This window comes from Phalacrocorax carbo, chromosome 2, assembly GCF_963921805.1.
Source record: "Phalacrocorax carbo chromosome 2, bPhaCar2.1, whole genome shotgun sequence".
NCBI classification, from domain to species: Eukaryota; Metazoa; Chordata; class Aves; order Suliformes; family Phalacrocoracidae; genus Phalacrocorax; species Phalacrocorax carbo.
Window position 1 is genome coordinate 91,296,961 of NC_087514.1, and position 27,476 is coordinate 91,324,436.

Sequence of the window (27,476 nt, forward strand, 5' to 3'; positions counted from 1 at the left end):
TAATTTGGGCAGCAGCAGATGGATCATTTAAGACAGAAAGAGACTGGCACTACCAGCAGAGCGAAGGGATAACGTGTTCCTTCTGCAGCACAAATCTCACAAGTGACTCATGACTCTTCTGCAGCTCATGCTGGCATCCCTTGGTCTTTGTGACTGTGACTGCACATTTTAAAGGTCAGGATGTAGCGCTTCTTTCCCCAGTACCTTTGAGTTCGTACTGGTGAGTTTTGCTCTGAAGGACGTCCAGTGCCCACCACGGTTCCTTACGTTGTGACCGGCAGATTGCTCTTCTCCTTGCCCAAGTGGAGAGATTATGAAATAATCTAGCCAATAAACCTCTCGGGGGGGTTTAATTCCCAGGTGCTCATTGCACGCATAATTTTCACATACATGACTAATATCAGGCAGGCCTGGTGCTGAGGCTCTTGCGTGCCTGAGCCACACCCACATTCCTCCTGTGAGCCCTCATTTCCGAACAGATTTCAATTAACTTTCATCAGATGTTTAAGGTGGCCTAAGCCTTTTCTGCTTTGTGTAGGTGTTTAAATTTCACTGCCTTACACTTAAGGACATACTTCACTGCTAACTAGGACAGAGACTGGTTCGGGCGTGTGCTGAAATGGCCTTCTGGCTAATGGTCTTATTTAAGTAGGACTTCCCATGACAGCAGAGCCCTGGTGTTAGCTGAGCTGTGCATGCAGACTGCCCACGTGCCCATGGTCATGTGTTGCTTGTTGTGAAAGCACACGGTGATGGTTTGCCTGTAACTCCCTGGAGCCACAGGCATTTCACCACTGTCCTTGCTGGAATATTAGAAAGCCTGAAGCTGAATGGTATTGAAAAATCCCACTGCTTTCCTCCCCAAAACTGAATTGCCATTTGGATCAGGTAGTAGCTTTCTGTGCAAATGTCAGTTCTGGGTACAACATATCCTGGCAGCACACAATTTATACCGGCTTCAACTCAGCATGATCCGAATCACTGCAGGCTGAGCTCTGTGATGGTAAAATCCCACTGAGAATTTCCATCAGCACAGGGAAACTGCTGGCCAGAAGATCCAAAGGATAAGAATATCCCAGTGCTACCGTATCCTTAACTCTCCTTAAATTCTCTTAATAACTTTTATTTATTATTTTACATAGAAAAAAAGCAAACTGATACAGACCACCACGTGTACCACAGGCTGGAACGCCGTGCAGGTAAAAAACCAGCTCCAGTGGCCCAGAAGTTGAAACAGGCCCGCCCTATCTTAGCAGCTGGGTAATGTTTCCATCTTTCATACGTTTCTGAGCTGCATCCAGCTGAAAGTAGTAATAATTCACCTTTAACAGTTATGTAAAAGACAGGCTGTGGCCTCAGTTCATCTTCTCTTGGACAGGGGGTTGAATTTGCAACCGCGTTTCGTAACAGTACCTTTATTGGCAAGCTTGCCAAACAGGCCTGGGATAGGTGACCTTTGCAAATGAATAACTAACAACTTTGACTTTAGAAATAGTCTTTCATAATGAAGTTGATCCTGGGAGCACACCCTCTGCCCACACTGAACTTATTTTTCAGTAACTTTAAATCCAAAATGAAGTTTAAACTATGTACACTGTGTTTAAAATTGTACGTTTATTCCTGCACAGGATGCTAACATAATTAGGTCTACAGGTCATCTTCTGCATTTTAGTAGTCATATTGAATATAAAGTCCTAAAACCAAATATTGAAAAAATGTAATTTCTTAAACCTATCTTTAGATTTCAAATATAAGCTTGATCAACTCTGGCTGAAAAAGAGGCCCAAAGAAAGAATAAACGAGCTCCAATATTCAAAACCCATCAAAGAAATACGAAAAAAACCCCATAAGTAATAACAGCTTGTAGATTTGTCAGGTTTTATTTTTAGTGAATTTCAAGTTGTCATCTTCTCAAGGCTTTTTCTTCTCCCAGGGCTAAAAGGTAACTATGTCCTGTTTCACAAAAGGAAAGATACTCAAAAAATGCCAACCATCATGAGATAAATGATAAATCATGAGTCAGCAAAATCACTCCAAAGCTTTATCAGGGAACTATCTTTTCTTCCAGGTTGTTTTTTGTGTGACGTTTGTGTGACACTGCCTGAAACGATTCCTTTGCACCTCAGAAGTCTGGCTGAGAGACCTGACAATAGTCCTTACTACTGACAGTGGATTAAATGCATTTGCAAGCTATGTATAAAGAGGCAGTTGACCTTCCTCCAGTCCAGGAAAGGGAAGAAAGGAAGAAAGGAGGAAATGAAGCTTTTTGTTTCCCTATTTATGTATCTTCGACCCTGTAGTATGGGAATCCATGCAAAGACCCTCAGTAAGCATTTGGTACATCTCTTTGTAAAAGTGAGAACACTAACAGCAGAGACAGTAGCTGGGGAACAGTATCAACATGAAAAAAAAAAACCCTATATATATCCTGATATACATGAAAAATATATATACTACTTTATATTAAATATAGAGATATATCCTAAAAATATATACATAGCCTACAGCTTCCCTACCTGATTTTGAAATGGGCCACAGATTAACCTTATTCACATCCTTACACACCAGGTTTAGCAGATCCTTGGTAGTGGTTGAGGAACAAACAAGCAGAGGCTCTGAAACTGGCTTTATATGTCGCTGAAATTAACAGAAAATCTTTGACTGCCTTGGCCAGAAGTCTATATTGAAAAAAATAGGATAACTTAAAAAACAGAAAACATTTATGTGAATAGTGTTGAAGGTAACCTTGCTACTTGCTTCTCTAGCTTCAGCATTCAGTCCAGTGTCCCAGTGTTGTGCTTTTTATTCTTCTTAATGGCTTTCTCCCTTCTAAAAGCACCACTGAAGAAGTTTTAGGCCTGCTCAGCAAAAGCCCCAAAATGCCAACGACCCCTCTGTAAGAACTTAGTGGGGGAGGCGGTCACACTCAAAAGACGCGCTGTGGCTGCCTGCACACAGTGGGCTGACACACAAAGTGTGGGAAACGGGGGCTCCTTGGCTTGCGCGTTCTCCGCAGCTCATTCCTCCAGTGATGGTCACAGCTAGGTGCCAAAGCTGAGCCAGCAGCCTGCATCAACCGGCCTCACAGAAGGGTCTATCCACAAGGACAAAGATCTCTAGATCAGCGACGGAGCCTCTCTGCGCTCAGGAGGCTCCGAGGCTCTGACAGTTAGAACAGGGGTTATACTGTGGAGGTGGAAAGACAGCAGGTGAGGGAAGACTCAGAAAAGTCACTAGTCCTGTTACTGCAAATCGAGTTGTGACAATGGCGACCCTCTCGGACACGGCATCTTGCTCCTCCTGGTGCGTTCCTGGCCCTTGAGCCGGGGCGCGGGGCCAGACCTCTGCTGCACTCTAACGAGCGCCACTTCCCCGGGCGGGGGTGCGGGGCTCCCCAGCGGGCGGCAGCACCACGTCCTGCCCACGCCTCCGCCTGCTCCGTTTTGCATCGGAGTTCACCTGGCTTTCAACTTAGGGAGAGGCTACAGATGTATTTTTCCCTCTAAGGCTCTGTACCATGCTCACCCTAAGTCAGCATGACTGTGGGCCCAACACTCATTAAAGATCTATGCAAGCTATACTTTTTTTTAAGAAAATCAGATTAAAAAACCTCAAGGGCAGCTGCCCTGGGCAAGTCAAATTTGATAGTAGCCTCTCCTGTTGTGCTTGCTTGCCAGTGTTTGTGCATTTCCCCACGGTGTCCTTCTTCCACTCACAGTCCTGAGTTTCACTTTCATTTCACTTGGGCACTGGAGTTTCAGTTCTCTTTCCACATTGTCCTTTCTTGCTGCCACCTCCCCCAGCTACTGAAATAGTTCTAAGTCCTCTTGGAACACCTTTGTCTTCTTTTTGCTTTCTCATGCTATTCCTTTTTTTTTTTTTCTCTTCCTGACTTCACAAAAGTCAACTTTCAAATATGTTTTTCTCAAGTATCATAGCTTAAGCCATTAAGAAAAGGGAAATTAAGAAGGGCTGAGTTAATCAGGTTCCTCAGCTTACCTAATCGTACCTTTGTGGATTTACGGCTGGATCAGTGGACCTTCTCTTTCTGTCATCCCCTCTTCCCCTTCCCCCAAAACTAAATTGCTGTGGTGTTATCTGTTTGGAACTATGCCCTGTTTTATTTGAATCACTTAAAGTATGAAATGTTACTTTTATATTTATACTAAATATACTAATTTACTAATTTACTAAATTACTAATTTACATACTAAATTACTAAGCCGAAATCCCAAGCTTTGTTTCTGTGCTTCCATGACTCCAGCTTGGCACATCCCCTGAGACAGTCACGGTAATTTTTCTTTGAAAAAAACTGTAACGACAATATGACAAGAATTGCTGTAATTCTAGAATTACTACTCCATAACGACAATGTAAGAAAATATTATCCTGGGGTGTTATGATAGCTGCTTTGACTAATAACTGTAGGGACCTGGAACGATTCATGGTTCCAGCCAGGCCCCAGCCAGCAAACAGCACAAAATAACAGAGTTAAAAATGGGTTTATGAGACTTCTTGCACCTATTCCTCCCCTTCCTGGCCCTGGGACCGGCAAAGAACTGCTGGCCGTCCGGGATGAAGGGGTAGGACTTGAGCCGTTTCCCACTCCCCACCACACTCCTGATGCCACACACCCTGGAAGAGGCCATGACAGCTGTGACAGCACTGCTGTTGTGCTGCTGAACGTGGAGGGCTGCGGTGAGTCGGGTTCAAGTCCACCTGTGTTACTGGAAGAGGATCGAGAAGCAATTAGGAACATATAAACCTACTAGTACCTACTAGTTAGTCCGTTAATGTTTTTAAAATAAAATACATACACTTGCTGCATATATATAAACATTCAGGAAATTATTTAGTCTATAACCACTACTCATGACTGCTCTATGGCAGATGTGAGCGATGCGTACAAGATTATTATGATCTGCCCGACACTTCCTTAGCTGTTTAATAAGTGGGCCCTTTCGCTGTAGCACGATCTGCTTCTGGACAGATAGATAAGGGGGAGTTAGCATTGGTGATTTATGCTTTGTTGCTGTAAGCGGTTCAGGGATGCTGCTTTGCATAATTGTAATTAAAACACATTTTGTTCTTCACTTGAACACGTTTTGTTCTGCAAGCCACGGGCTCGATTCTGTTTTCAAATATACTGTCTTCATGTAAATGTGTGGGAACCGAAACAAGGAGCCTTGCAACTTTGTGATTACTCAGAGTACTGCTTAATCTTGTAATTGTAGGCTCTTCGCCATCATGGATCGCAACAGTTGGGAACCGAACAGGGGGAACGAGAGTGAAGCAAGCCTGCTGTTCTGTGACAGACTACACCTAAGCCATTTTGCCTACTTTTTTCTGTAACATTCCCTGTGTTTCCCTACTGCAAAACTGCCTGGTGGGAAGCCACGTGGTACTGTAACTGGAGTAATTTAAAAATGAGACATCTCCATTAGAGACGCAACAGCCCGCAGCAGCTAGGTTTCTGTGATTAATTCTGCTCCACCGGTGCGGTACGGCTTTGGGCCCAGTCCTGCCAGCTATGGCAAACCCACGTGCCCCGCACACGGAAGCCTCGGCACGGGCCAACACCCAGCATCACAGCGGGAAAGCCTTTGGGCCGGGAGACGGGGCGTTTGCTCTGCCGCCGCTCGCGGGCCCGCCGTTGAGCTGTTCCCATTTGTCTGCGTAGTTGAACCCACGATGCACAGATGAGGCCGAGCCAGGAGCCGGGCCGCTGGCACCGGCCGGGGACGAGGCGGGCAGGGCTCGGCCCCGCGCCCGCGGCCACACCGCGCCGCTCGCCCTGGCCGCGCAGCGCCACGCTGGGCCCGGGGAGGCCGCCCGGTCCGGCCCAGCCCCCGCAGCCAACCGCAACCGCCGCCCGCTCGGCAGCAGGCGACAGGCGGCCCCGGCCAGGGGAGCCGGGGCTGCCTGCCCCTCGGGAGCCGGCGGCGGGCACCTCACGGGCGGCGGTGAGGCCCCACCCCGCCGTCAGTCACGGAGGGGGAGGGAGAGACCCCAGCCCCGGGACCCCGGCCCTGCCCCGCGCCGGGGCGGCCGCCGCAGGCCCAGGCCCAGGCCCGCCTCGCGCAGCCCCGCCCCGCCCCGCCCCGGTCTCAGCGGCGGCGGGCGCCGCGCACGCTGGATAGCGCGCTGACGCAGGCGGCGCCGATAGGCAGAGAGGCGCGCTCCCCCCGCCTCCTCCCGCCCTGCCCCCCTCCCCCCGCCTTACCCCCTCCCCCTCATCCCCCTCCCCCCGCCCCGCGCCGGCAGCTCGAGCTCAGTCCGCGCCGGCCGGAGCTGCGAGAGCCAACCGCTGCCGCCGCCTCTGCGCGCGCGCGAGGGAGGGAGGGCCGCCGGGCGCGCGCACAGGCACCGGGGAAAGGGGGGGAGAGGGAACGGCTGCGGGAGCTGCAGACGCCGCCGCGAGCTAGAGAGCGAGGCCCGCCCTTCCCCCCACTCTCCCGCCCACTCCCCACGCGCGCACACGCCGGGACCGTTTGCCCCTGCGCGCGCCTCTCCCGCGCCGCCGGCAGGGAGTCGGCAGCATGAGCCGCTCCTCCTGACCGCCGCCCCCCGCCGCGACCCCCACCCACCCACCCACCCGCCCTCCCGGAGCCGGGCCCTGTCCCGGAGCCGGGCCCCGCCGGACGCTGGCGCCCCCCCCGTGCCGAGGATGCTGAAGATGAAGCTGCCCCTGAAGCAGACGAGCCACAAGGCGGCGGCGGAGGAGGCGGCGGCCGCGGGGCTGGGGCTGAAGGAGGCCGGCGGTGCCTTGGACTGTCACCTCCAGCTGCAGCAGGTGCCCCGGGCGCCGGCCCGCGGGGGCGCCGCGGCGGGCAGGGTCTGCGGGCTGGAGAGGCCGAGCCAGCTGCACGGCTTGGGGCCGGGGCCCGGGCCCGGGCCCGGCCCGCCGCCCCCCCGCGCCGCGATTACTCCTCCGGGCGGCGTCGGCGTCGGGCCAGGCCCGGCGGTGGCCCGCACCGACAAGGAGACGGTGTACGAGTGGTTCGGGCTGGTGCTGGGCTCGGCGCAGCGACTGGAGTTCATGGTGGGACTGCTGGACCTGTGCAACCCGCTGGAGCTGCGGTTCCTGGGCTCCTGCCTGGAAGACCTGGCCCGCAAGGACTACCACTTCCTCCGCGACTCGGAGGCTAAGGCCAACGGGCTCAGCGACCCCGGGCAGCTCGGCGACTTCCGCGACCCGGCCGTGCGGTCCAAGCTCATCGTCTACCTGGCCCTGCTGGGCTCTGAGAACCGTGAGGCCGCCGGCCGCCTCCACCGCCTCCTGCCCCAGGTGGACTCCATCCTGCAGAGCTGCCCGGCGCGGCGGCCCCCGGCGGGCGCTGCCGAGGAGGAGGAGGGGGCCGAGGAGGAGGAGGAGGAGGAGGTGGTGGTGGTGATGGACGGGGCCGGAGGGAACGGGCGGGCCGGCCTCCCCGCCGCCCAGGGCCTGGGCTTGGGCGCGCAGGAGGAGCTGCTCCTGCTCTTTACCATGGCCTCGCTGCACCCGGCCTTCTCCTTCCACCAGCGGGTCACCCTGCGGGAGCACCTGGAGCGCCTGCGGAGGGCCTTGTGTGGGGACAGGGAAGAGGAGGGCTTCGGCCGCCACGAAGCCCAGGTAATGCCGCGCCCGGTCCCTTCCCGCTGCACCATCCCATTGGGCGGGTTCCTCCCCCTGCCGGCGCCCCCTCCCCGCTTTCTGGGGGCTGAGGGCGGGCGCGTGCCTGTCCTCGGAGCCCCTCCTTGGGATGTGCCCCCTCCCTCCCTTGCCTCCTTGCTCGCCCTGTCCCGCCCCCCCTCCCCCCCCCCCCCCCCCCCCCCGCAGCGCGGGTCCTGGCCACCCTCGCGAGCTGCTGGAGAGCGTCTAGTACGAATTTCTTCTTGTGACGTTGCAGTGCATGGCTGTGACGTGATAGAACTGGGGAGGGAGGGAGGCAGCCTGCCATGCTTTCTGGAGCAGCTGCTTCAAAATCCTGCCTCGCTGGAGCGCAGGGTACCGCCGCAGCCTGACCGGCGGCCTGGTACGCTGTAGGCCGCCAAAGTAGTTGTACGGTGCAGGAGTACAAGCGGCAGCTTGACTAAACTTACGAAAATAATAATAATGCTGGATAGGAACTATACGGCCCAAGAGAGCGTTCTCCAGGGGCTTAAAACAATAGAAGGCCTTGAAATTTTTATACGGAACCTGCTCCCCCGCCCCCCAAATGAGATTTAGGCTTGGACTTGGCAAGGATCTGGGCAGTAGCTGAGGGCAGCGGCTCTGAGGCTGGTTCTCTGAAAAGCCGCATTTGATAAGGTGGCTGAAGAGGTTTGGGAAGGGGCGGGGGGTAATCATTCTAGTACAGGAGCGAATTAAAATGTCACTGGAGCTTCTGTTCAGAGAAGAGCTGATTTTCTGGGTGGCTGTCACGGAACAGCAAAGCACATCTTGAAAGCAGATGTGCCACTTGTTGCTAGAAGGTGGCTGTCACTGGGATCGGAGGCATTCAGTGAGTGCCACTGAAGCATTCTCCTGTGCAGCAGCTAAACGAAGGTTTTCCCTTGGTGCCGTTCGTTGCTGCCCTCCTGACGAGCAATGGCTTTGAAGTCTGCCCTGTATTTATGCAACCAAGCCATCATCTTGGAGCTCTGCAGTTTTTGGTCTATAGATGGCCTCTCATGCAAAGGGGAAGAAGAAAGGGCTGGAAGATAGGTGTCCATAACGCTGTTTAGCTGAACGCATCAGTTTTTCATAGGGTACCGAACAGAAGGTACAAAACAGTAATGGTTGGGCGTTTTGGATTCCGTTTCGAAGTTCACGTGCAGTGCTACCCAGTTCAGCCACTCCTAGAAAACTGTTTTACGTTGCCTGCTGTACGAATGGAGTGGCTTCTTGTTCTATTTGGTAAAGATGGGGTGTGCTCTTGGGGAGTGCTTGGAGGAGATGGGGGCGAATTTCTAAGCTTTCAAATACATTAAGTGAATGCTTGTATCTTTTTAAGGCCAAAGCACATTTGACAGGTCATAAACTAGTGGGTAGATATTGCAGTACTGAAATCATAATGAATTTGTAGGATAAGCCCAAAAAGTGTTTATTTTGGCTCATTGACCTGCATTGAGTCTAGCTCTATGCCAAAATGAATAATCCTGGAAGTCCATCCTGAGGAGGGGGAGAAGATTGAGTTGCAGGCAGTGGTAAGACTGGACACTGTTCTTGCTGGGTTTGAAGTGCTAATAACTGGAAATATACTTCCTGCCTGCAGCTGGCACATCAGTTGTAGCTGCTCAGTGCATCCCACCAAATGCAGAGGTCAGGCTCTCGTGAACTACTGGAACTGAAGTCAGTTTTGTGCAGCGTTCTGGCTTTGGTGTAAAAGCAGCCTTCCAAGTTGCAGTGGTTTCATTTACTCAGGGAACACAGAGAGACCCGAGTCAGTTGGCTGAACACATGCATCACACATTCCCTAGGCCACACAGGACTGAAACGGCATCCCTTCTGTAGGCTGCTTCTCCTTTCTTAATGGTTAAATTGGAAGCACAGCAGAGCCTCTTCTGGGGAATAATGGCTGACAGGGAGCAGAGGGTAGGCTAGGTTTCTGCTGAGTATTTTCAGTTCCTGTTCACAGGGATGGTGGGACCCTCACAGGTAAGGTGCTGAAGGAAATTGAGTTAGTGTGGTTAAAGACTTCCCTGGCAAAATGCAGCTGTAGTGTTTAGTTAGGCTTGATTTAAAATCCTGTCAGGTGTCAGCAGGCTTTTTATCCTCCTTGAATCACCTCCCCCCTGCTCGGGCCGGGGCCGGCCCTCCGGCCGCCTTGTCGGCTGTTCCCGTTACGTTTGGCAATGGCTGCACCTGGAAGGGGCACTTGGACTTTCTTCTCCCCCGTTAAACAGGGACAGCCGGGTTCGCGGGGGCGGAATAACCAATAAGGCGGGGGGGCACGGCAGGCAGCCCGCACGCAGAGCGCGGTAACGGCCCGCCGGTTTCTCGCCGGAGGACGGCTGGGGGTGGGGGTGGTGACCTCTCGCTTTGTTCGCGGGGAGGACGGATGGATCATGGCGCCTGCCCGCCCCGTGAGGGCACAGTCCCCGTTCCCCGCCGCCCTGCCCCGCTGCGCTGGTGAGGGCAGAAGGGCCGGTCCCCGGGCGGGCTGGTCCCCGGGCCGGCAGCTCCGCCACAGCCCTCCCCGGCGCGGGGATGCGGCGGCTAATAGTCACCGCCACTTCCCGCCCCCGTTCAAGATGGCGGCGGCGGAGCCTGCGCTCCTGGTCACGTGCCCGCAGGGCGGTTTCCTCCCCGTCCCGCCGGAGGGGGTGGGGAGCGCGCCCGCCATTGCGTAACGGGGGGGGGGGGGGGGGGGGGGGCTTGGCCGGGCTGTGCTGCTGGGTGGCACCGCTGCACCCACCTCCCCAGCACTTCCATGAACGCTGGGCATCCCGCAATCCTGTCCCCGAAGGGAGAACGGCGGGGGAAGGCCACGGGGTCCGTGCGGGAAGGCTTTGCCCAAGCACGGCCTGTCCCGAGAGGGGCTGCGGTGCGCACAGTTTATCGAGCAGATTAACCGCAGGAGGAGTTGTAGCTCAGCTCTGGTCTTCCCCTCCCTAAGGCTCCCGGGCTTTCTCGGCTCGTGCCTTCGTGTCCAAAGGTGGTAGGAGAGCTGTTGTTCACGTGAGGTGTGTAACAAGGTGTACCCACGGCAGGCAACGGTAATGTGACATCGACGGACGGAGGTGACAGAGTTCAGACCTGGAATCGAACCAGGTAGTTTAGTTGTCAAGTGTAGATTCTGAATTCCTTAGGGCAAGGACTGTGTTGCTGCATGTGGCATACCTGACAAAATGGCTTGGTTGGAGTTGTCAAGCAGCTACCGCATTTAGCTGTAACGAGCGGCAGAACTTGAGAGGTTCACCTACAAAGGATTTGTGAGTGATTTAATAGCGCATAAAGTAGTTTGCTTTTTCCAGAGATTGGGATCATGTTTTCTGGGTAGGATCTGTGCCATCTGATAAGATTGAGCTCGCATTAAAGTTGCTTCTTGACGAAGGATTAATAGGACTGCTACTCTTTTTGCTGTTGTCTTTTAATGGTCGTTGAAGAACCTAGCATTTCTTAGTGATGCATTTTAACAAATTTAACTGGAAATGGCTGATAAATTTAAAAAGCTGTAGGAGATAAGATTGTTGGAGTGGGATGGGCAGAGGTAGGATTGCCTTATCATTGTATAAACTTTGTAAGAAAGTGTTCTGAAATACTTTTTTTGTTGGTTTTTTTTTTTGTAAGGTAGAAACACTTGATACTATCTGCAGATTTTTAAATGAAGATGTAGTTTATAATAACACCTTTTGGGGAAAAAAGTCATTGGTACATCAAGCTGTGCAGAATATGAACTTTGAATCTAAAGTTGAAGTATAAGAATACATCAGTAGCATTCATATCTGTAATCATAAACCAGGCATTAATGTGCAAAGAGTCTTCTGATACTACTATTTATATAGCTTCAAGTAACAGAACACAGAGATTCATTCTTGTGTTGACCGTACTTGTTTAACAAGTGCATCAATACCAAAGCTGTTTGACTTAATCGCTTATCTTGCTCCATCCTGGCCAAGATCTGAGATCAGAACGCTGAAATACTGAAAGGGGTCTGAATATGTGCTAATATAATAAATGTGGCTTACATTAGATGCTGGAACATTTAATCAAGCATACTTGACAGTAATAAAATTAAGGTTCTGTTGAAATAAGCAATCTCCTGGAGATAATGGTTTGCTGAATAGTATTGTAATTAGCTGGCTGGAGGATTCTTTACAGAAAAAGTCTCTACTTACAAACAAAGGGAAAGTTTCTTCTTACAGAGTGTTTTTCTTAGTAGGCTTCTATTTATAGGATATTCTGTCTGCAAATTGGAAGAGTGCTTTTATAATTGATCTTCAGTGACTTGCAGCAGAACACAGTAGTAGAACTTAATTTTAGAATCTAAGAGCTCTGTCTGTGGGAAAAAAAATGTGGGCAATCCCATTTTGAAGCTGCAGTGTTCTCTTTTTAGTGTCATAAAGTTAGGTATAAGTAAAAGTGTGTCTTCAGAGTCTGGTTTGGATAAGAGGCAGAAAGATAAAAAATGTCATTTTACTCTTGGCAGAGCTCTTTCAAATGCTGGTACACTCCAGGAAAATATGAATCTTACAAGTTTTGCACACTGAGAGAAAAAGTATTCCATCTCCCTTAGTGAACCTTAACACCCTTGTCTCTGAACAGGAATTTCTCTGACTCCAAACAGGAGTTAAGGATTTCCAGAAACATTACTGGAAGTCTTCTGGAAAGGAAGTTATAACTAGATAAAAGACAATGCCTAAAATAAAAGACTTCTGTCTAAACGTGCATACTAATGCTCCAGGAAATTGCAGAGTGAAAACTTTCCCTGCTCTCAGTTGTTTTAGTGGTTTAGTTCTAAATACCAGGTTTTTAGGACATGGCAAGTTTGTAGCCTTGCCCAGTCCCTTTATACCAGGCTTAATCAGCCTCTACGCTCCTTCCTATGCCTGTTTCTTCTCCAACATGTTAAATGAACACTGAGGGCACTGCAAATATATCCGTGACTTCCTAATGCTTGCACTTAAATTACTGTTGTTAAGCTGTGGTCTAGTTTTCAGTGTTGCCCAATGTTGACTTATTTATAGATAGCAGGATCTCACAGGGCTCAGAGTACTGGGGGCTCTCAGCTCTTTCTAAAGAGCTGCAGAAGAGGATGCAGGCAACAGCAGTAAGATGGTTATATCGATGAAACCGCTGAAGTCTGTAGGATTCTGTCTGCTTAAATCTCTGTCACCTCATTTACTTGCCAATGTCAGTGTCTAGCCATAGCTGCCCTAGAAAACACTACAGTTGCTTCTCCATGAACTATAATTAATACAAAATGTCTACTTTTCCTCCAAGACTTGGTAAACTTCTGTAGTATCCTCTAGGTTTAAGGGTTTATCCTTTCAGAGACCAAAGCTTGCTGAGGACGAGCTCAGAGGTCTGGCTGGAAACGGGATTCCTTCGTGAGCTTCTTGCCTTTCCTCAACCTCCTAATCTTGTCCTTTTTGGGAGAAGAATGTAAAAATACTTTTAATAGTGGAAGTGCCTTGGGAAGTGTCTTAAAAGTGAGATAAGAACATGACAGATTTTGTGTTACTCCGAACCGCCGTACATGAAAGAATACTTTTAAACTATGCTGCTTAGACCTCTTCAGTTCAAGAATTGGCCAAAATTACGTAATACCCTCTGCCCGTAGTTAAAAGAAGGCATCGTCTCTTCTCAGTACTAATTGTACTTCGGTGAACCACTCTTAAGGGGCAAACACTTTCCATCACTCTAGACTGTTGTGAGGATAGTTTTTTGTATCAGTCTGAGCTAATACATTTGAGTAATTTTCTTCCTATTCACTCAACAGACAATTGTAACAGTGCGGAAGTTATATAAAGCTGTTGGATGAGCAGTGAACTGGTGATGTAGTAACACCTGAACTGTTGCATTGCTGGCTTTAGCTTCAAGTTCTTCACTTTGGCCTAGCTAGGTTGGACTGAAACCGTGGTTTAAGTCTATTTAAAAGCTCAGGTGAGACTTAGAGAAAGAACATGCTGTGTTCCTAGCAAACAGAAGGTGCAGTATTCCCCCTGTGCTGTAAATCATTGCTGTAGCTGACATGTCTGGTACTTCAAGTGTAATTGTCACAGGCCTTGATAGCTGAAGTTGTTAATGCTGCTTAAGAGGTTGGTATGACCTTTGTCTCAAAATTGTCATGATTTCACAGTGCTACAAGTTAGTCAATATGCAATTGCTGAAGCTGTCATATGGTGTGCTTTTCCTCCCTGAATCAGCTGATGCTTTTTCAAAAGGTTTCTGTCTCCCTTGTAGTGTTTTGTTGCTGCCTCTTACAGGTGAGCTCTTAAAATAGTTTCACCAAATAAATGTGCCTTAAAGTACTCTTGGGCAACTGTGTGTTCTCTCTGTGCAGTCCAGCTTACTACATAGTACTTAACAGGGTTGTTGCATAATATCCATTTGAACTGTATGTTCCGCCAGTCGGGCTTTTATTTTGCATGTTACAGTATTTTATGTCTGGTCACAGAACCACAAAATGACTGAGGTTGGCTGGGACCTCTGGAGGACATTATGTCCACCACCTCCTCCTGCTCAGTCAGGGCCACCTGCAGCTGGTTGCCCAGGACTGTGTCCAGGTGGCTTTTGAGTATCTCCAATGATGGAGACTCCACTGCCCCTCTGAGCAATCTGTGCCAGTGCTCAGTCACCCTCACAGTGAAAAAGTGTTTCCTGATGTTGAAAGGAAACCTGTGTTCTAGTTTGTGCCCACTGCCTCTGGTCCTGTTGCTGGGCACCATGGAGAACAGCCTAGTTCCATCTTCTTTGCACCCTCCCTTCAGATGTGTATGTATATACATTTTCATATGTATAGGTCCTTTTCTACAAAGCTGCTTTCTGGCTGGTTAGGCCCCAGCTTGTGTGGTGCCTGCAGTTGTTCCTCCCCAGGTGCAGGACTTTGCCTTTCAGCTTGTTGAACTTCATGAGGTTCCTGTCAGCCCACTTCTCCAGCCTGTGATTCTGTTATTGTTCTGGAAGTTGATTTTTCATGTGAAAATATTAAGTTAATAAGGAAGCATTTAAGTCGCTTGGGTGTGGCCAAAAGAGAGATCATTTGGTAGATCTTTGTGGTCTTAGATCTTGAGGCTGATTCTGTTTTCAGTCTTGTAGAGCAGCTCTCTGCATCTCAAATCAATTGGACAGTGCCATTGCCTAGTTCAAAGCTCACAAACTGAAGTGTAACTTTGCAGCAGAGTCAGTTGGGCAATTGTCTGCAATCTTGATCTTGCGTTTAGCTAGCAGCTTGTCCAAGATGGGAGTGGGTTTTTTTAATGGGAGACAATCTGTTGCATCAATGGTTGTTAACATTAAACAGATTTTGAAGCATTTCTGCCCATACGTTTGCATTTGTGAGTCTTAAATGCATGCGCTGGATTTCCATTTTGAGTGTAAGATGGCACGAATGTTCTATCCCCACATCCAGGCAACAGCAAGGATTAGGTGATAGGGTGCAGATATAGTTGCACAGAGTCTCAAGTAAGGCTTCCTTTTTGCTGCCATTGTCATCAAGAGAGGGCTCAGCAGCACACAAGTACTTACACATGCAGTTTCAGCTGAGTGTTGCTTCTGAAAAGGTGATGTTGAGCCTTTGTGCTAACATAGCTATGATCTGTGCATCACAGTTGTGAAGCAATAAGGGTGGTAGCTTGTTAGGATTGTTGTAAGCAAATCATGGCTTTGGTCTTGTAACAGGCATCATATCTGTTGATGATTATTCTGACATCACTCAAATTTTTCTAAGGTACAGATGCTGTAGTTGGTGGCTCATGATCATGGGGTAGACCTTGTGTCTTCCAAGATGCCTTTCACCTGGTTTTGTTTACCGGTTCCCACTTGTACATGAATGAATGAGCTGTGCCGGTTTACATCTGCACAGCCTGTAAGGCTAAGTAGTGCTGTCCCTAACAGCACATACACAGAAGTCTTGCAGAAAAATAAGCTTTCATATTTGGGCATGTAGAACTAATCAAGCTATCCAGCTGCTGTAAGCAGGTTTCCCTTGTTAGCACTTGTCAGAGCTGATGCATGAATAGTTCTTTTATGAAAGTGCAATGCAAACATCATAAGACTTATGTGCCTCAGTTACTTGCTCATGACGATTAGTAGGCTAGCCACTAACAGATTTCACTACATATTGCCAAACCAAGACCAGCGTGACGTTTTTTGATCAACCGTTTATGTTAATAGAAGGCAGAGTTTGGATAACTGTCATGTGTAGACTAGCTGAGATTTGCTCAGCTCACATACCTTAGTTACACAAAGCGGCATCCCTCCAAGCAGGATGGCTGTCCACTTTAGACATTTGGGGCTTGTGTTCACAGTCATAGGAAACATCTCAAGTGATAGGTGTGGTTTTTTTTTTTAAAACGGTACTTGCTTTCAGTCATATGAGGAAAGGTATCTTGGATACAAAACTCTGGTCTAGATTGTGAGAGCAGACAATTTTTAGAGCACTCTCTTAGCTCATCTCACTTTCCAGGGGAAATGTAGTTAATCCTCTAGCCCATTGCAGAGATTAAGCGATTATCAAATTAATTATCTGGCAGCTTGGTTTGGGGCCACCCACATTTCTTGCTTCACTGTACTTTAATCATTAGCAGCAGCTCTGTGAGCTGCAGTGAACCCTTACATGTGAAAGCCTTACAGTGACAAAGGCTTAGGCAAGAATTAACCTTACACTTGCATGTGTTGTGTGAATACATTTTTGTTCATTGACAGGAAATGACTAGCACAATTAGCACTCTGCAGCATGACCATTGAAAGGAACTCCTTGGCAGCGCACCCGCTTTTAAAGGACTTGTGTTTGTGGTGTGACTGGCAACAGGTAGCAACCCATGATGTTGCCCTTGATATCCATTGGCCCTCCAGACTGCCTAGACTTTCCAGTCACTTGTGTGCTAGAGTTGTCCGCTTTGACAATGCCGCTTGTATTCAGTTACTTGTGTTTGATGTAGGACTGTCATAGTGGTTAACACCAGATGTGAAGGGTTGTAATGCAGCTTAAGATAGGATCTAGAGCTGGCACAGAGACAACCCTTGCAGTCTGTAAGCTGTAAGGTAAAGCTACAACTGCCCTGGATTACCCTACTGTATGTCCTGCGTTCCACGGGGTATTGTGAAAGTTCTCATTCACAGAATACATGCAGTACATATTACTGATTTAACTTTCTAGATGAAGAATTTTTCAAGTGAATAAATGATGAACTTTTTTACACTTATGATATATAAAGTCATCAATGTCAGGACTTGTTTAAATACAGGTTTGAACTGTGTAATATTCTGCAATTTGGAGAGAGCCTTCAAATGTGGTTGTAGTTCCCCTCGTACAGAATGCTGCCATGGATAGAAAAATAACCATTCTAGAATAATTCTCAGCAAAAATATTTGAACATTGTTACAAAGATGATATATATGCTAGGTGAGAAGCAGTTTTCTAGTATTCGGAGGTGTAGCAACAATATTTAATGCTTCTTTGATGTGAGCTGAGCAGAATACATCTCTGAAGTAAATCTTGCTTCCACACCTCTCTTCAATTTCTTTGACTTCTTAACTAGCAATTATATATTGGAATAGACTGTAATTTATTTTTCCATGAATCAAAACAAATAGCCCGACTGTAAATTCAATTGTTTTTAGATCCATTTTTGAATTTTAAAAAAAGTAATTCAGTAGGTGGAAGTCTCAGCTTGTTCCTTGAAATGAATGAAGCACTGCTTTCAGCTCTTATGGTCATGGTTTCAGAGGTGGAAAAAGAAGTTGTAGACAAGTAAAACAAATTGAATCATTTGAGAGCATCTGTCAGAGTTAATCCAAATGTCTGTTGTCTTCTGTATGCAGTGTGGAAGAAAGATATCAAAGCTGCTTTTGGCAAAGCATGTGGCCATAGGTTGAGGAAGACTTTACCTCTGCAGAAAACTGACATTGATCTTGGTTCAGTTGTTTGATTTCACATCTGGAAGATACTCACTCTCATACCAAAATATGCACTGAACTTGTTAGCTAATATAGTTTAGACACAGCTGGTTAACTGTAATAGTAGTTAGTGCTTTTTGTGGACAGTCTTAAGTGAATCACAGTTTTAACAGGGTAACTTTAATGCTCAAATGCCAACAGTTTTGTGAATTAGGCATGCCCAGGAGTTAACACTTAAAAGTAAAGTACTTGGGTTTGGTTATGTCCACAGTTGTTACTAAATGTCTGACAAAACAGTATCAGTGGGAGTTTTGAGGAGGTCTGAAAGCAGCTCTCTCCAGACCATGAATGTGATTTTTTACATTTTTTTATTAAACTATATTTAGTTTTAATTTTATTAAACTTGGAAAATTGCTAAAGCTCTTAAAATGCAATCTCATTGATATACAGCTGTTTTTCTTTCTTATTCCAAGCCTGACATTGTGCTCATAATTTCTTAGATGTTTGAAGCATGAAATACTAGTTTGATCAGTTAAGTTTCCTGAGACTGTTTACTGAGTGACTAGGGACTAGTGTGTTTTATCTTGAGAAAGCAAAGGATGCTTTATACTTTAAGTCTGATTGCTTTGAAACCTGAAATTACTGACACTCGGTGTAGAACACAAACCATACACTGATGAAGCAGCTAAAAAGTCGTTCAGTTCCTCAGACCATCTGTAGTGCAGTCTAAAGGCACGAAGATGTTCACTTGCTAATTGTGTACTGCTGTTGATGTGACTGATGGAAGCTAGATTAACAGTATGCCCAGGTCAGGAATGATGCCTGTATATTTACTGGGTCCTAAATGAGTTAAATGTATTGTTAGGCATTGCTACGGTTTGTACCCACGTTATAGATGATGTAAAGCTGCTTTAGTAAGATGAAGCAAGCTTTAGTTAGAACATATGTCGAATCTGAAGTTCATTGAAGAATTCACAAACTGCAAGGAGGTTCCAATGTCTTTTGACACCTCTGTGCTTCCTCATTCTGGTCTGCCTGTTGTGACAGCCTTGGGGTCTTATGTACCAAACAAGGAAGCTGGTCTTGGCTGCTTGTTTGTCCCACCATGTTGCACAAGTCCTTGAGGAAAAAAAAAGGTCACATTATTCTGGCACTTATTTCCAGAATCGTATGCTTCCTATATTTAAAAATGTGAGTACTCTCTGAAGATTTAGATTTTTATTCTACCGATCTTTTATAAAGGTCTTTCAGTGGAGCAATATTCTTTGTCCTGGATGAGAGGAACAGACTTTGAACTTTCAATATACATCTACTTCAAAAACTATCCATTTCTCCCAGGAATTTTGTGTGTTTTATAGAGCTAGTAATAAGATAGATATTTATTTACCTTCTAGCTTTCCTGCAGACCAGTTGCTAAATATTTGTGGTGCATTGAATGTCCTCTATTTAACTTGCTTTTTCTGAAAGCTTTCCCAAGAAATGTACCCTCTGTTTTAGCTTCCAGTGCTTAGTAAAAAAGAGTAGTTGGTTGATTTGTGATGCTAAACAGAGAACCATCTTCTCTCCCACTCTGCACTGCTGCCACTGTTGCATTTGCATTTTGATGGCATTTAGGTACTTGCTAAGCTCATGTTATACCACTTGTTAAAGATAAGTAGAGGTGCCTCCTTAAAATAGATCAATCAAGAAACTCACTAGTAATTTCCAGTATTTCCTAGTTCTTTGAGGATGTATTCTTTAAGGCAATGTGTTGTTTCCTTGAAACAGAGTTACGCTGGTCAGCTGGCAAAACCAGTTACATCTAAAGTCATTGGACATTTAAAAATATTTCTGAAGTTTAGCTTGGTTGGTCAGTTCAGGGTTTGTTTTTTTTTTAACAAGACCTGGTCATTGAAGAAAATAAAACATTAATGTATCAAGTTGTATCTTAACTTGGGAGAAATCATATAGCCTCTTGTTACCCTAGAGAAACCCCTTGAGGTTCATGCTTATCTAATACTTTTCTCTAGTTTATCATTGTTAGCCTAGTTTGTTCGTTCGTTCTTGTCTCACTTATCTGTCCATGTTATCTGTCTTGCATGATTTTATAAAATCATTTAGGTTGGAAAAAGACCTTTAAGATCAAGTCCAACTGTTAACCTAGCACTGCCAAGTCCACCACTAAACCATGTCCCTAAGCACCACATCTACACATCTTTTAAATACCTCCGGGGATGGTGACTCAACCACTTCCCTGGGCAGCCTGTTCCAGTGCTTGATAACCCTTTCAGTGAAGAAATTTTTCCTAATATCCAAGCTAAGCCTTCCCTGACACAATTTGAGGCCCTTTCCTCTTGTCCTATCACTTGTTACTTGGGAGACCAACCCCCACCTCACTAAAACCTCCTTTCAGGTAGTTGTAGAGAGCAATAAGGTCTCCCCTCAGACTCCTCCAGGCTAAACAACCCCAGTTCCCTCAGCTGTTCTTCATGGAGCTTGTGCTCTAGACCCTTCGTCAGTTTTATTGTTCTTCTTTGGGCACACTCCAGCACCTCAACTTCCTGTTCTGTCCCACCTTATGCACTGTATTAAAACAGTAGTAATTCTTGGCATATAATTTTGAAGTTTCCATGCGAATGTGGGGGGAGATGAGCTTTCAGTCTGTCCTTTTCTCTATGGAAGAGAGGGTGTTGGTGGCAGCTGGTTGCATTCTGAATATTTAGTAAGTAAGAGATGCATGGATTTAGCTGTTAGGGCCATATGGCCTGATAGACTGTCCAAACAGTTGTTCATGATTTCCTGTATAGAAGAGGTGGCAGGCTGAAGATACAGGACATGAATATAATTGAGGAGAATATGTTTAGAGTGTAGTGAATAGATGACTTCATGGGTTAGTAATTGAAAGAGATCATACTAACAGTAAATTAGCACTGAAGTTCTGAGCTAATGAACTTGAATTGTCCAGCTCAAGATACCCTAAAGGCACATGATATGTCCCTGACTCTGTTCTGTTATTAAAATAAGGTCAGTGAAATGTTAGAGGTTACAGCTGACGTTAAATAAAGAAAGAACTGAAATGCCTAATGACCACCTTTTTGCCACTGTCAAGAGTTTCATGTTTTTCTCCTGTAGAATACCGAATAAGGAACTTTTTTTTTAATTTCTGCTGTTTAGAGCAAGCTTTGGTAATGATACATTCTATTAAGACACTTCCATTTTTTTCCTTCTCAATTTAGAATGACTTTTCCCATAGTGACTGCTTGCCAAGTAATGAGACCAGTTTGCTAGAACGAACCACAGCACCTCGTGATGGACTACCAATGGCTTCCCATAGACCTCAGCGAGAAGGTATGTTGTCTAAGGTTTCTTTTGAGGAATGCTTGAAGGTTTTTTTTGAACGCTAAGCTCTGCCTGGAGGTGTAGAAATCTCACATCTGTCTTGCTGTTCATCTGGATAAGAAACTGCAATGATTGCTGTCTACTTGGCCTTGTCTTTATTTTAACAAGTTGTCATTCTTGTTAGCTGCTAACTGCTGGTGACTGCATGCACGAAAATTGATTGCGAATGGGCTTTCTCCTGAAAAGAGAGGTGGGATTTGGGAGAGGACAAGAAAATTTAATGTAATTGTATTAATGGTGTTTAGTGTTTGAAGCAAAACTAAAGATAAAGATACTGTGAAATGGTGGATAGCTTTCGCTACTCGATTCAGTTGTAGTTGATAAGTCTTTAAAAACAAACAAAGGAAAAACACGTATTAGGAGGCTTTATAGAAGTGGTAGTTTGGAGAAGTGAAGCTTTTCATAGAAGTAAGTCTCCTTCTGGCTCTGTTGGGAAGACCAAGAACAAGGCTTCAGAGCATAAACAGAACTCTTCTGTGCAATTGCCAGCACAGTTTCTTCTCTTTGAAGAAATGAGCATTATTGAGAACAGATTTATTCTTATCCTTTATTCTCCAACAAGATTAGTGAATCACTTGTCTACTCAAGATTAGTTTTACGTTATCCTGCAGATAGTGAAGAGCTGGCAGTCTGGGAAAACTATTGCTATTCCTTTTGTCCTCATAAATGTCCTTTTGTCTCCAATGTGGAGATTTAATTACACTTTGAAGTCAGGCAATTTGAGTTTTAATTTCCTGAAAAAAAAAAAAAAAGCAGAGAAAGATTATGGCAGATTACAGACAACAAACCTGTTTCAAATCCTTTTACAGAGTTCAAAGTGAACATATTCACAAATTAGAAACACAAAAGGGACACTCTTTAGCAATGCTCTTGAATTAAGTAACAGAAGCACAGAAAAACTGAATAATTGAATTTAGCAAAGAGCTTAAATATTTCTCAGCATTCGTATTATTATCGTTAGAAACTACAGTGAAGAGTCAGAATCATATTCTGATATTTGCTGTATAGGTATGTGATAGAAGGGAGTCCCTGCTACAGAAATCTTCTTGCTGGGTTAGAAATAACACTGGTAATAAACCATGTTTTCTGTTCTCAGCTGTGATGAATATGATTCTTGGAAATCTTAACTTACACTTACAATGGAAGCAGTGTCATGTATACATGCTTGACTTAATCATCCTGAATGCATGTGTTGTGTCCGAAATAAATGTAGAGATGTAACACGCCTCATTGGCTTGTATATTCAAACATTTCTTCTCGGTTTAGCCATTTAGAATATTTAAAATGTGATTGTGGAAACAGAATTTTAAAGTGGTCTATTGAAACTGTGGAACTAAGGCTGTGCAGCAACATCGCTAATTACCTGTTGTATCACTTCTGACAATGAAGCATGCAACAGCAGCAAAAAGAAGTTAAGAAAGCTGAAGGTACTACATTGTGTAATAAAATTTCTTTCTATTTGAGGACAAATATATTTAGCATTGAGAGCATTCAATAGTTTAAAATAAACCCAGTCTTGTTAGAAAAGAAGCTTGTTTGTGAATGCTAATGGTGTTAGTTTCCTTAATTATGTATGCTAAGTATACGCATGTAGTGAAATACAATTTAAACCACTATTCTCAGTTCCAGTCATGGGAATAAACTTTTTAATTAACTTATAAATACCAATTCAGCTGATGATATCAATTTTAACATTGGCCATTACCATACCAAAACTCGTGTTATGCCAGAGTCCTTTTTCTAACAGTGCTTTTATCCATAGCAGACAGGTAAAAATTAAGGTCACCATACATTTGGCTTTTCACAGTATATAGATGTATGTTATTGTCTGGCATCCTTAGCTCATCTCAGATTTCTTTGCTTTGTAACAATTAATCTTCATTAACTGATAAAAATTAACTGATCGTCTAGTGCTCTGACTCCCAGGTAGAGGGACACAACCAGCGTACACCAGCACACTTGCTATTTGTCAGTCTTTCTACTAAAAGAATTGGAAGCTGTAACGCCATCACTAGGCTTATACGTTGGCTTATTATTCCTTTAAGGAAATTGCTAATCTTTAGTTTTCTTAGAACTTGCGTGTTCAATGGGAATGATACTTCAATTGTAGCTTTTAACAAAATTCATTAAAGATGTTTAAGTTAGATGAAATGGCAATTAGTGAATCTCCACGAATAGGCTTTGTAACCTACACTTGTAAGAGTTGATTTTTTTAAAAAAAATTTTAATTGTTATGCGTAGTTCCCAAGATATCCCACGTAAACATGCAAGTTATTGAATTGAAAAGAAATTGAAAGGAAATTTCAATTGAAATTGAAAGGAAAATGTTAGCTGGTGACACCACCCTCCTTCCAAAAAAGAAAAAGTTAGAGAAGCATTGAAAGGAAGCATTGATGGTGTAGGGCTGGTTGAACTGGCTTTCAAATAGTACTTTTTACATGTAAAGATGTGTTCATGCATGTGAATGAATAAAATTCTGTTGAATTCTTAGGCCAGTGTAGCAGGAAAAGTAAAAAGTGCCCATCTCGGCTACATGAGGATTTTTATGTAGAGCATTACCTGAACAATGTTACGTGCCCTCAAGAAAGTCTCCAGACCCTGGAAGTCATACGGTGCTGCCTCTTACCAAGTCACAGCCAAACTTGCCTATTCCTGAATACAGTAGACGATGGGGAAACAGTGTTAAAGTAGCAAGTATTTTAATGTACCTTTCTTCATTTTTCAGTTCAATTTAATGATAGTCTTTACAGTACAATTGTAATAGCCTTCTGCTTATCTTCATTTTCTGTTTGCTAACAGTCATTTCTGTCTCCTTCAGGCCTTCCCCAAGCGTTTCCTTCCACCCAAGTGCCTTCCAGAAATGTGGCTCAGCTTTAGTTTGCTGCCATTACTACTTGATGTTTCAGAAACATGGATGTGGAAGGCACTGTTGCTGGCTTTTGTCAGCACTTGTTACTTGGAGTAAAGATGAAATTTTACTTCCTTTCACTGGTTTTTTTTTTTTCACTTTCAGTGGTCCTATTGTATTTTTGTGACTTTCAGTCTAAATAAGCTCTTGGGTAATGCACAGATTCCCATGATCTGCATTGAAGGGGTTGTGGTCAGGGCAGAGAAATACTTTGTAGGAACGAGGCTCCACCTGCCCCCTACAGTTTGTTATAGTAAAATAGCATCTGAGAAAGAGTGGGGTTGTGCAAGTCAGTAAATAGCATACAGTGATTCTCAGAGCGGCTAGGTAGGTAGATACATTTTCAAACTGTAAATTTGGTGTGTACAATGAGGTGTTTTTCTTTCAGCTGTACACATTAAGAAGATAACCCTGAAAGGAGTACCAAGAAAAAGGGCTGACAAACACTTGGAGTACACATTCAAAGTAAGCAAATAATATCCAGAATATTAAAGTAAATCTCTTCATGATATCTGTGTATTGTAGATAAAATAATCTGGTTGTATTCAATCAATACAGCTTGTTTCAAACACCTGCTCAGAAGGCAATTTTGAATTACATTAGGGTCTTTAGAGATTCTTGGAGTTGTCCTATAATTCTCTTGGATTCTACCTGCAGATCAGGTTTTTCATGTAATTGTGGGCGTAAGTTGGGAAGGTGTAAAACACCAGCCATAGCCAGGTGTGTGGCATCACTTCAGGAAAGTTGGCTTTTGCTGATGTGGGGTAAGCAGTACAATGAATTCTAAACCTAGTTGATTTTTTGCTCAAGTGGCATAGGAGCGCAGTGTCTGCAGTTATATATTGGTCGGAGTCATATCGTTGTTTTAGGCCTCTTCCACAAATCTTTTCCATAAGAGGATGGTTCCTGTGGGTTTGTACAAAACTGGGAATTGGTTTGTTTGTTAAGGTAAAAACAAGCTTAAAAAGTCAACAAATTTGAAGGCCTACCAAGTATAGTCTTCATGTGTTATAATAGCCAGAGGCAACATATAAAACAATTATGTGAGTGAATTCTAAACAAAACTGAAACACTGCTTCTTACTACTGTGGAAGAGAAGCTTTCGGTATTGAGGTCTGGTATTAAAGGCTGTAGGTGTTAAGTAATAGCTGCTAAGGCTGTTGGTGGTGATGTTCTAATTGAATCCAAGTAATTTTCTTAGCAAGGACTGACTAACATTATAAGTAATTTGTCCAATAGATGTGAGTCTGGTAGTATACCAGATTTGACTATAAAGTTATATTTTCTCTTTTTTCTACCCAAACAAAAGAACATTTTACGTCAAACATTATAACTGGCCATTTGACATGGGTCGTGGGAGCTCTTTGAAGAGGCAAACTTAAAAAAATGCCATTTTGAGTAAAAAACCCGATGTGTTGATCCCAAAATTTGATACTGTAATCTCTAAATAGATGTGAATGGTAGTTTTGTCTTCTCTGGTGTTACTAGAAGCTTAAAATTACAGTTAAATTGACATGTATACTATTTCTGGTTTTGAAGTAAAGCAGTGGCAACAGATACCTTGTTGGTCATGGGTGCAGAATTTTTTGCAGATTTTACCTTCAGCCTTCTTTTGCTGAGGACAGTAACGTGGAATTTAGCCTTCTAAGTCTTAATGGTTAACTCATCTAAGTATTTCAACATTGTCATAGATCTTTTGTCCAAATAGTCTGTGCACTGAGTACTAGGTAAAATACAACAGTAGACAGGAGAAGTTTGTACAGAATGCTTGTATGGATTAATATTTAAAGTCACAAAACTATTTTGAAAATGCAGCACGTAGACAGATTTGACAGTGGCTTTGAATTTGTTAAAGGGGAATGTGGAGTTATTCTGGGAAGTATTTTGAGTAAGCTTGAAACTCTTCCACTTCAGTTTATTCAGGAAAGAGTTTCTTCTCCTCATCTGTGCAGGTATATACTGTGCTCCTCACTGCAGTCAGGCAGGCACCCTGGTACCTGGTTTTTGCAGTTAATGATGTACATTTGATACGAGTCCTGTAATGACAGAGCCTTCTGCCTGGCTTCTTTCTGAGTCAGTAAGCCAGTAATCTTCAGGGACTCATTGCATTCACCTGAATTTGTTCACACTCTCTTTAGCCACAAATAACACGAAGGTGATCTTAATGTACACTTAAAATTAGTACATGTCTTTGAAAAGATACACCATTATCCCTGTTTTGCCTGGTATTTACTTATCTGCAAGTGTTAACTCTTACACTGAGATCATCAGATCTATGGAAATGTTAAGATTAGCTAACTGGTATGATACTTGGAAAAAGAAACGTTCCTCATTCTCTTTTCCTTCCTTACTAGGTGACCTGGTCTGATCTTTCGGTAACATGTGTAACAAAAACACACCAGGAGCTTCAGGAATTCCTGCTAAAAGTATGTATTGAAATATAAAAGTAGTGATTACACATCAGGTTTATAACTTCAGAAGTAGTCTAGGAGAGCTGTGATTTCTGGGATGTAATTGCAGAAACAAAAGCATGCTACCAGGTTTTTGTACCTCACAATTGTATTAACTCTTTAAATAATTTATATTGTGGTGGAGCAGCTTGACAGATGAAGTAGCTTAACAGAATGTTTGGGGAGATTCCCAGGAATAGATAGTTTGTCTCATCTGAAATTGCTTTTATAGCTTTAATTGGACTACCATGAAACTACCAGGTAAGTTTTTAATATTCCGCACAGAGTTAATATACAGGTGCAAGTGCTGCTCATTTGCTTATTGGTATCCATGTTAGAATGGCCATTTGTACCATTTGTTGTTTCTAATTAATGAGGCAGAGCCATGAGCATAATAGTTCTTAGTTTTACTGCTGTATTCTTCAGTAGAACAAAGGCAGGGATATTCAGTGTGGCAAAGAGTTAAATTTGATAAAATCTACTATTTGTGTGTGTAAAAAAAAAAAAAAAAAAAAGTGGAAGTTGTCTAAGTTGTTCTCTCCCCCCACCCCGCTAGCAGGGAATGTATTTGTGTGCGTAGGCCCCATGAGTGTCATGACCTCGAACTGTGTGTTTCATTGCCAGTGTCTAATAGTTATGGTTCCACCTATTCTGGGAAATTCTATATTTAAACGTCTCAGTGTTCAGGGCACTAATGAAAGATACGTTTTCACCTGTTCTGTAGCATCTGGTGTTCTTAACTGCAGTGCTAATTTGCAAGTGGAAAGCCAGTTACTGTACAAAGGTCATTGTCTTGTTCACTGGTTATCAACATTGTTTTCTAGTGTTGTAGAAATGAAGCAGTAAGTATTTGCTGCTGCTTTAATCTAGTTGGAATTTCTAGTTCCAAGAGTTCCCACAGCTTGATTGAGGATTTGAATTATGGATGATAAGCTGATTGTGGATGGGGTGTCCCACAACACAGGGTACATGCATCTGCTTCTGAAGAGAACCTTAAAAGCAGGTCTGTCATATGGGATCCTGTACAGTTCTGGGATGGGTGTTTAGCTGCCTTCTGTAAAGTAAAGCCAAACACTAGTTTCTGAGATGGACCCTCTAGTACCTACTTGCTGCCAGGAGGAGGAGCCAGACAAACAGACAAGATCCAAGATGTTGCAGAGCTGCCCAGTTTGACTGATGGCAGCTGTTCAGGTGTTGACTGCTCCAGCGGAGT

The 27,476-nt window shown here is 44.7% G+C and overlaps 1 protein-coding gene and 1 long non-coding RNA gene across 6 annotated transcripts in view; both read left to right on the forward strand.

Annotated features, from left to right (window-relative positions):
- The first annotated feature begins 760 nt into the window (after positions 1–760).
- On the forward strand, positions 761–5,458 carry LOC135311978 (uncharacterized). The gene is made up of 3 exons (XR_010371570.1): positions 761–888; positions 1,143–1,260; positions 5,235–5,458. It is a non-coding gene; the product is annotated as an uncharacterized LOC135311978 (long non-coding RNA).
- Positions 5,459–6,262: 804 nt separating this feature from the next.
- The window catches only part of ZCCHC2 (zinc finger CCHC-type containing 2), a 42,431-nt gene continuing 21,217 nt past the window's right edge, over positions 6,263–27,476 (forward strand). For 3 of the 5 annotated variants that reach the window (XM_064443462.1, XM_064443463.1, XM_064443464.1), the window contains exons 1-4: positions 6,265–7,612; positions 20,743–20,854; positions 24,202–24,278; positions 26,168–26,239. In XM_064443462.1, coding sequence (XP_064299532.1) covers positions 6,668–7,612; positions 20,743–20,854; positions 24,202–24,278; positions 26,168–26,239 — 1,206 coding nt within the window. In that variant the 5' untranslated portion in view covers positions 6,265–6,667. Of the gene's footprint in view, positions 7,613–20,742; positions 20,855–24,201; positions 24,279–26,167; positions 26,240–27,476 lie in introns of all 5 variants that reach the window. The other 2 variants (XM_064443466.1, XM_064443465.1) reach the window with 2 other exon arrangements.